This window comes from Convolutriloba macropyga, chromosome 15 (assembly GCF_964194025.1).
Source record: "Convolutriloba macropyga chromosome 15, txConMacr16.3, whole genome shotgun sequence".
Taxonomy (NCBI): Eukaryota; Metazoa; Xenacoelomorpha; order Acoela; family Convolutidae; genus Convolutriloba; species Convolutriloba macropyga.
In genome coordinates, this window is record NC_134482.1 from 10,041,018 (window position 1) to 10,050,321 (window position 9,304).

At 37.5% G+C, this 9,304-nt stretch overlaps 2 protein-coding genes across 2 annotated transcripts; one reads left to right on the plus strand and one right to left on the minus strand.

Annotated features, from left to right (window-relative positions):
* Nucleotides 1–787: 787 nt before the first annotated feature.
* On the minus strand, nucleotides 788–2,974 carry LOC142354038 (cilia- and flagella-associated protein 69-like). Its single transcript, XM_075406300.1, has 3 exons — nucleotides 2,374–2,974; nucleotides 1,473–1,647; nucleotides 788–1,030 (listed from the first exon to the last, which is right to left on the minus strand). Exons 1-3 carry the CDS (start codon nucleotides 2,780–2,782, stop codon nucleotides 823–825), a joined length of 792 nt encoding a protein of 263 aa, XP_075262415.1. The 5' UTR covers nucleotides 2,783–2,974; the 3' UTR covers nucleotides 788–822.
* A 76-nt stretch (nucleotides 2,975–3,050) lies between these two features.
* Nucleotides 3,051–8,571, plus strand: LOC142354037 (uncharacterized). Its single transcript, XM_075406299.1, has 4 exons — nucleotides 3,051–3,172; nucleotides 3,836–3,964; nucleotides 6,389–6,635; nucleotides 7,764–8,571. Exons 2-4 carry the CDS (start codon nucleotides 3,879–3,881, stop codon nucleotides 8,451–8,453), a joined length of 1,023 nt encoding a protein of 340 aa, XP_075262414.1. The 5' UTR covers nucleotides 3,051–3,172; nucleotides 3,836–3,878; the 3' UTR covers nucleotides 8,454–8,571.
* The last annotated feature ends 733 nt before the right edge of the window (nucleotides 8,572–9,304 follow it).

Genomic DNA, 9,304 nt, shown 5'->3' on the forward strand with positions numbered 1-9,304 from the left:
CTGCCACTATCAGACGTCCCACTTCAGACGTTTATTCGGTTATGTTTTCAATTTAATGTTCCTCCATTTTGGATCTGATTCCTATAATGGAGTACAGAAATTATTAAGTACGGAGCTGACCTAAGTCGCCAAATCACGGTTTTGCTGCGTGAAATTGGCTCACGATGTTTGACAATATTTCGGCTGGTCGATTTATTTCATGTGCGGCAATTTGGCTTCTGTTTTTACTGTTATTCAGCCTTTTGAAGTTTTTTTGCGAATGGTTAAAATTTTGTGCAAATTTTCAGCAGTTTTCTCTGTAACTCAAGGTTTAGTTTTTGTTTTATAAAAATTGGTTAAAATGTAATTCATGACTTTTGCTATGTTTTAATTTTTTTCGTATGTTCATATTTTAAACAGGTCACACTTTTCACGTTTGATTTTTGAGCTACCCCACTCTCTGTTTCAACTGAATGGAGTTCAGATTTAATCCAGCAAATTTACCCGAATAGGTTTAAGGTCGAAAATTGAATTAAAATAAAAAACGGTATACACCAATAAAGCAGTGATACTAAGTCTTAATGTTCAAAGACTTTGTATTAAGTTATCAAAGTTACTCAGAGTATACTGCTAAATAGTTATTGAATTTTTTTCTCCAATTCAAAAAGGTGAATGATCCATATTTTTCTTATCTGATGAAACTACAGAAATTACAACATTTTGACGCTTAGAAGAAATTAGATTGTCAATTTTTCTCTTTTTTACTGTTTCAATCCCGACGACGGTAAGTGGGGTCAACGGCGTCTATTTTCCGACAATTTACCGTCATTGTTTTGTCTGCTTTTATTTAGGAACAAATAAAATTTTCTGTTTTAATGTAAATGGTCTCACTTGGAACAGGACGTTGATAACTAGAGGTGATTGTAGTAGAGTGAGAGCCTTGACCAGTGTGTCGGCCACCCCACTCAATTCCAACATGTATCTGCTGTATTCCACGGGCACCCTCTGAGGCTCGTCTGGGGCATTTCTCACTGTCTCAGATTCCTCTTTTCTAAAATTTTGATCCAGCTATTTTTTGATCTGTTTCTTTTTTGGCCACATGTTTCGACTAAATTTTTTGGGTCACTTTCGCGAAATTAAATCCACAATGGTTTAATATGAAGTTTTAGGTTTATTGATTGGGCTTAGTGTATGTTACCAACGGCTGTGCAATAATATGCCAAAATCCTATTAGATATATAATGCACGATCTTTAAACACCACCTAACTATTGCTTAAATATTGCTTCCACCTAACTTTTTGGGGTGCATAATAATTGATGGTAAATCGGATTTTTTCCGTTTGTGCCCCCCCCCCCCCGCTTAGTGGGTGCATATTATTTGCACCCCCAAGACGCACGTGCCATATTTTTACGTAATGAATTACTAAGTAAAGGCACGGCCGCTGTAACGGGGGGGGGCACAAACGGAAAAGATCCGGTAATCAAGTCTTACCCAGGTTTAGCCTTTGACTGTTGGACTTGAGGGACAGCAGTGCCAAGGTAAATGGCCAGTAAAGTGTGGCATATCTGCAGCTGTAGTTCCTCATTGTCTATTCGCAGCAGGAATCCCAGCTGTGCATAGCTGTCCTTCAGCACTCCTTTGTAGGCGACGTCGTCTGAGAGTTTCTCTGAAATCAATGTAATCTCAAAATCAATTTCCAAATACCGACAAAATTATCTCTCAAAATAATGCCTCCAAGAAAGCTTTACGTTTTACCCCCAAAAAGTTTTTGTTCCAAGAAAAACGCGGTCTTTACCATTGTACCCCCCCCCCCCCATGAAATTATGGGTCTTTCCCATTATAGCCCCCATGAAATTATAGCACCCCTCGTGGTATATTTACCAAGATTGGGAGAGGGGGGCTATAGGTTATCTGACCACTAAACGGGGGGGGGGGGATAATGGGAAAGACACACCATGTTGTATATTCGCTGCGACGTTACGTAATATGGCCAGTAAGCTGTGACGGAGGGTTGAAAATGGGATCTAATCTCCCCCCCCCCCCCCCCCCAAAGCTTGTGGGATTTTTTTATGCTGATCATGCGCCTGTGCTACTTTTTTACGTAGTAACTTGCTATATAATTACAAGTATTTGGGGTTCATCTAAACACACGGGGGAGGGCGCCGAATAGATTCTCTAAAATTTTGCCAAAAATTGAACATTACAACGGGGTCTGAGGGGAGAGACCTGACCAGATTTTCTTTTCTGGCCAAAATCTTAGTGGGCTATAATGTGTACCCTACGACGCCGCCCCCGCAAGTACCGTAATTATACCATAAAGAGGGGTTATAATGGTTAAGACTCCGTCAGACTATGGATGGTTTTTAATACACGCCCACTGTTTACAACTAACCTTTCTTAAAAGGTTTCTCAGCTATTTTGATCATCTCGACCATAGGCCGAACGTATCTACTGTCTTCAGCACACCTGTCTGCACACGCGTTCACAATTATCAGAATATCCACCAAATCTCGAAGGAAAAACCCATCCCCATATTCTGTAACAATCTTCTGCAAAATATGCAGATGCCGTTTTGTCAAATCATGTGAATGTGGATCTGTAAATAGAGTAACAGCGTGAGCTATTTTGACTGGGTGGAAATTTGAGGGCATTTCGTTCAGGTTGGCCTCGTCTGGTAAAACGTGACGCATAATGGGTGGCATGGTTTTTGGTTGGTTTTGTTTCTGCATCAAAGGGTGCATTACGTCTGCGGCACTGGAGACAAAGTTTTCGCCTCCGGGTTTGGACTCCGCCAGCGCCATTTTTAACGAAGTTAAAATAGTAATTCGGATTGTTTTTCCAAACCGTTATTTGGTTTCAGTGTTCATGTTCGTGTGGAGCAATATGCAAAAAATGCAGTGCGCTCATAAGCTTAAAATTTTTCAAATTATGCGTGTGTGTTATGTGGTGATTTAACATTTGAAGGTGCGTGTTGTATTGTAAAAAACGCACGTGTATTTAATTGCGAGCGTTGCTTTTATCATTGTTGTTCAAAACGAATGGTTCAGCAAAGCGTTTGTCTTATTTAGCCGTTTTTCAGGATATAAGATCTAAACTGTGAAGCATGTCGGATGTTAGCCTGTTAAAATGGCTCCTCCCTCCCACAATATGATTTGCTTCCTCCCTGTCACATATCATTCTGCTCCCACGAGGTATCGTACTGTTTTTCATGGTAATGTGTGATATAACAACGCATAATTTGCAACTGGGGCATAAAAACAGTTCCGAAACACTGGGTCCGAAACCAAATATAACTGATATTTTCAGAACACTTATCTTAGGCTTTTAGTGGCTTTGTGTATTTAGGTCTCACTGGGTTATTCGGATCTGACCCAGTCATTTTTATTGATGTTATAGAATTTTGGGGTCTTTCCCATTATAGACCCCCCCCCCCCCCCAGTTTAGCGGTGAGATAACCTATAGCCCCCCCCCCCCCCCCAATCAAGGTAATTATACCATAATGAGGGGCTATATTTTCATGGGGGGGCTATATTGGGAAAGACCCGAAATTTGTTTAAAATATCAGATCTTCTGTTTTGCCACCCAGCTTAGTGGGTATGTAACTTTTACGCACCAAGGCCACATGCTACTTTTTACGCACCAAGGCCAAAAATACTGGAGGAAGTGGGGGCAAAATAGATCCAAAATATCTAACAAAGAAAGGTATAACTGCTCCTTATTTTCGCCGTATTTTATGAAAATGATACAGTGCAAATATCAATTAGTAATCGCAGATTAAAAAATCAGCTGAAACGAATAGTGTTGTTTTTAATCTCAATTTTTGATTACGAAATACACGTTGTATTGTTTTTAAGGTGGTTAATGTGATAGTAAATTATAAAGTGAGAAAAGAGCGATATGGCTGTGAAGAGTCATAAGGCTGCAGTTGTCATTGTTCCCAAAGTGACAGACGAGTTCCTGGATACTATACAGAACATTAGACGGTAACTACTGGAATCAAATTTCATGAACAAAGATTATTCTTCTTTTCATTATTTTAAGTTTCAGATCTTTATCATGTATAGAAAATAATTCCCCCCAGCTGATTGGGTAGATACCCCCTCCCCGCCCCCAGACGCACGTGCATAATGAATTGACATTTTTAAATTTTATATAACATATAATGGCACGTAACGTGTATTTGGGGGGGGGGGGGAAGGAGTAACCGAAAATGGTGAACCTATGTCATAATTATTCTCAAACAAAGTTTGTTGCTAGCTGCGAAGCTGTAAGCTGAGCGGAGCTATATTGCGATGTTCGTGGTTTTTTACTATTTACAATTTTTACAATCTTTCTTTTATTAGCTGTGAAGCGATAACGGCTATTGTTGGGGGCATCGTGGTTTTTTTTACAATCCAAAGGATTTTTACAATCCAAAGGATTTGGATTGTATATTGGTGTACTGTCTTTTTTAAGATCTTTTCACGCCTTTTTCGGCTTTTTCACGTCAGTGAGAAGTAAAGTTAGAGTTTGATTTTAGTCACGCTGAAGTACTAAAAAGGGAGCCAAAATTAGAGTAGGTTTAAATCAGAAATTGGTGTTAGAACAAATTTTGTTTTGGTGAGGGAGTTTTTTTCCACGTGCGTCAATTTGACTTCTGTTTTTAGAGTTTCTTTTCCTTGAGTGCTTTTAGTATGGTACATATGTGTTCTAATTGCGCCTAGTTGAAATTGCTTGAATTCATCTAGGGACAGTTGAAACTTTAATGACCTGAACATTTTTTTGTCAAAAAACCTTAGAGTATTTGATTTTGCTCACTTTCAAAAATTATTACTGTTGTCTTACCACTTAGTATCATCATTGACAGGTCTGATTTATTGATAATGAGGCCCAAATTACCTAATTAATGAGGTAATAGCTGATTAGTTTTTATGACTTACGAGTTAGTTTTTTTATTTTTTGTTGTACTTTTGTAATTGTTGTTGTCTTATCGGTATTTCTCATTAATAGCAGGCCTCATTGGTTGCTAATAGGGGTTATTTTAGTTGATTAAATCGGTTATGTTCAAAGCTGATACCTTCTATGAGTTTTGACATCAATTGTTTACAAAAATTTTTACAGAATTTTTGTTTTTTTTTTCGTTAACTTTATTATCTTATATCTTTGTCTCATTATTGACTGTTTTCATTGCTTTCTAAAAAAGCTTTTCTTTTTTATAAATTTTTCGATTAATGGCTATTTGTTTCTTTGACTTATACTCTGCCCCGGCTCAATTGGGGTTTATTCCTTTTAGAGCGTATGTGTCTCAGAAAAACGTCAGCGCGACTGTAACCAAAATGTCCAGTGTTCTCTAGGTGGTCAATTTGTTATCTTGTTTCTTTAGTTGTTTCAATTCATGGAAGACCAATAGTGTCTATCGCGTCTACTTTCCGACAGTCTGCCGGTTATGTTTTTAAGATCTGTTCACATTTTCATCATTGAAGTCATTTTGGAGTGATGATTTTGGTCACGCTGAAACAGGAAGTGGAGCGAAAAAGCAAGTGATTTTGCGGCCCGAGTTTTCAAGTTTAATAAAACGGTTTTTAAACAAAAGATAGCTTTCTCAATTGTGATTTTTTGTTCACGCGCTGCAATTTGTCTTCTGTTTATACTGTTTTTTCAATTTTTTCATTGGAGTTTTCTAATTGGTTTTCCCAATCCATTCATAGACTTTTGTAGGTCTGGCTATTTGTTTAGTCAATGAAAATTCTTTGGATTGAAGGTCAGAACTTTTTCTTCTGTCGTTCTGGTGTTTTTTCGATGTTTCTAGAGTTTTTTGATAGCAAGTAATTGTTTTATTTGTTATTCTTACATTAAGTTCTAGACAGAATCCACTATTTTTATCAATCCGCTGGCTGGCAAACATAAATACTTACTCGATAATTGCGATTTTTTTCTTGGAGCGGAATACTCATCACTTCTTAGTCCTTATTGACTCCTTAGTCCTTCTTAGTTCTTAGTCCTTAAAACTCAATATAATATCAAAAGATTGCACATCTGAACTGGAGTCGTAAATTTAAGTGACAGAAGAACATGAGCAAATTATGTATATGGACAATCAAGAATTGAGAAGCTGGAAAATACATATGAAATCAAGGTGAAATCACGCGGGGTGCGAATGAACAATAGGGCTCATGAACCAAATGATAACTGTGGTTATTGGGTATAACAGTAGTTATAAAGTTGGTCAAAAATTGGAAGGAGTTTTGATATATTATTATAAATAGATTTGCTAAAAATTTGTATTTTGTGTTGATACCAGTAACCGTCGTTAAGTTTTTGTTTATAAAAAAGCTTTAGGTTTTCCGGGATTAAAAATGGCTTATGTCACCGCAACTTGCAGAGTTTACTTTAGATCATATTCAATGTTAATCTTATTATGATTTTAGGAAACACGACAAAGCTTTTCAAAGATGGATGCCACATATAAACATGTTGTATCCCTTCTACGAGCGAGAGAGCGACAACTTCAAGAAAGATGTCAAGGCTATCAAACACGTGATGCTTGAATGTGGTGTGACTAAGTTCAGAATGAAATTCAACAAACAGTCGGTGGCATTTTTTGAACATGCAGCCAACGCCAATATGCACATTAAACCATTACCAGTGAATAGTGTGAACCTTGAGGCAAATTCCGTAAGTGCATTTTCCCTGTTTACAAAGGAGCATGTGTGAACAAACTTATTCAAATTTTAAGATCTGTTCACACATTTTCATGATTTTTGAAGTCAAATTGGAGTAGTGATTTTGGTCACGCCGAAATAGGAAAGAAGCGAATAAGCGAGTGGTTTTGCGGCGTGAAATTTTTCCGCTCTAATTTTAAAGTAGAGTGAGAAAACGGTGTTTGAACAAAAATTCGGTTTCTCGCTAGTGGTTTTTTGTTCATATGCGGCAATTTCACTTTGATTTTTACTGTTTTTTCGATTTTTTGAATCGGATTTTTTTAAATGGTTTTCCCAATCCATTCATAGTCCGTTCTAGGTCTAGTTTTCTGTTTATTCAATGAAAATTCTTTGAATTGTACGTCAGGACTTGTCCTGCTATGTTTTTTTGTTTCGTCGTCTGCCGCTGTTTTTTCGTTTTACATTTGTTCACACAGCACAGCTGAAAAAGTCAAATTTTCTGAATGACTTCTTCCTCTCACTAACGGCGTTTGCGCACGTGACGTCATTTCTCACTCGCTTTAGCAAAAGTTTTTAGGTTATTTGCGTGATTAGATTTTGATCATACGTGACTTACCTCACTCAATAAAATGACTGTGCACTTTAAAACTTAAGTTTAATTTGAATTTGTTTAAGGTCAAAGGAACTGCTATGTGCAGTGAAGGTCCCTAATAAGAGGCTTCTGTGGAATGAATTTTAACAAGCTTTATTAATTTATCGCTGAATGTTTTTTAGTAATTTACTATGTTTTCTGTGGTTAATATTCTATAGATGAATTTAACGAATCACATGAATTTAAAGGATCTAGGATTTCTCAATTCTGTTCCCCTCATTCCCCCCCCAGCACGGTGGGCATATAACTTAGTGCCCCAGCATAAGCGCTCGTGCTACTTTTACATAGTGACGTGGTATAAATGAGAACATATAAATTCTAATTAGAGGACATAAAAACACTGGGGGAGTTGCGAAACAGAATAGATCCAATGAAAGCAAGAAATCAAGTCATGCAGGAAGTCAAATCGTAAAATGAAAGCCAAATTGAAAATTTAGCTTCAAGGAAAAAAAATGTCTAAAAATTTGAAGTGTTGTGATAATTTTTCAGGAAGCCACCTCAACTTCTACTGTTAAAGTCGTTACCACGTCAGCCCCCAAAGATACAAAAGCCAAGCATTCACAGCTTAAAGACCTTCCACTAGGCTACATTGATCCTTTCTCTAAAGTTCATTCAGACACAATTGAGAGCTGCCCTTCACTTTATGACTTACACACAGCAATTGACAAAGCCAACGCTACTAATCGTGCCAACATCAATTCTACGGATGCTTCGTTTGCTAAGTTCTGGGACAAAAGTTACGCGTTTTGGGACATTGAGTCAAGCAAATCACGCAAACGTCTACAAGCCGATGTCAGCACACCTCCACAGACAAAAAGTAATAACCAAGATGAACAAATCTATACTCGTGAAGATTTAGAGTTTCTTGGTAATTACAGCAGAGATGAAAATTTGGAGAATATCAAGAAGATGCCATCAATGCAAAGATTGCAAGCTTCGTTGGTCAGAGCTTTCCCCGAATGTGATGATTTGAACCAGATTTCCCATTTTGGATTCCAGCCTCATTTGACCCTGGGTCAGTTCAAAAAGATGAATTTGTTGAAACACGTGAATGAGATAACAGAGGCGTTGTTTGAGGAGGAGGAAGAAGAGGAATTTGAAGTTGATCAGGTTTTGATCATAACTCGGAAATCGGGCGATGATCCGTTTGAAGTGAGAGCTTCTGTTGAACTACCTTAAATTGTTTAGTTTCAGAGAAAGATAAATTTTACAGAATGTTCAAATAATACTGCTGTGAATACATATCATCGACTATTTTAATGAAATAACGTTCGTTTAATAAATTTTTCCATCCTGATTTTCAATTTTTGACCAAGCATCATTTATTGTTTGAGCCCAGATGGCAACTATGAGCAGGCGTTTCATGGAGTTTGGATTGTCAAACATGTATCAAGATACCGTTTAGTTCTTGTTTATGGTTTCGGTGCAATCAATATTTCACCAGTGAACTGAACATGAACAATAACTGGACGAGAATGTTGAATTAGGTGTAATATATAACAAATCTATGCTGTTTTTTCTCAAACTCGGACCTAATTCCTAGAAATTCCTAACACAAGATCTGCGATCTACGTATGAGTCAGCCCATTTGTAACAATTTTACTCCATAAACAGTTATTGAGCAGAATTGACACACTGTTTCTGACCAGAAATTGAAAAAAACTGCCCGCTGAGCAAAGGATTTTTGTCTTCAGAAATTGACGGAGCCGACGAAGTTTTGCGTGAGAAGGGATAGCTCCTGTACCGTGAGGTACCTTGAAGTCATGCACCCCAGTATTTGCAACGTAGTAAAAATGCGCTAAATCTTCCATGGAAGTCTGCTGCTGGTAGAGAAACCTTTCCGCAGTTTTTTCAGGTCCATGCTTCAGCTCCTTTCTAACAAGTCTGAAAATCAAAAAAGTTAAGGACCGTCCCGTTGCTGCCGGGTAAGTTTTACGAAGAATCATAGCAAAATTTTTAGTCAAATAGTCGGAATATTCAGTGAAAATGTTTAGTGAAAGAGTTTACTTCTTACAACTAGGAGTAGCTGT

What these genes read in the sequence shown, in the direction of transcription:
- LOC142354038 (XM_075406300.1), bottom strand. Translation starts at nt 2,782, where the DNA reads ATGGCGCTGGCGGAGTCCAAACCCGGAGGCGAAAACTTTGTCTCCAGT. An exon ending in TGAGAAACCTTTTAAGAAAG is followed by an intron (nt 1,648 to 2,373) that starts GTTAGTTGTAAA and finishes CATTGATTTCAG; the next exon opens with AGAAACTCTCAGACGACGTC. An exon ending in CAGTCAAAGGCTAAACCTGG is followed by an intron (nt 1,031 to 1,472) that starts GTAAGACTTGAT and finishes TCAAAATTTTAG; the next exon opens with AAAAGAGGAATCTGAGACAG.
- LOC142354037 (XM_075406299.1), top strand. Translation starts at nt 3,879, where the DNA reads ATGGCTGTGAAGAGTCATAAGGCTGCAGTTGTCATTGTTCCCAAAGTG. An exon ending in ACTATACAGAACATTAGACG is followed by an intron (nt 3,965 to 6,388) that starts GTAACTACTGGA and finishes TTATGATTTTAG; the next exon opens with GAAACACGACAAAGCTTTTC. An exon ending in TGAACCTTGAGGCAAATTCC is followed by an intron (nt 6,636 to 7,763) that starts GTAAGTGCATTT and finishes ATAATTTTTCAG; the next exon opens with GAAGCCACCTCAACTTCTAC.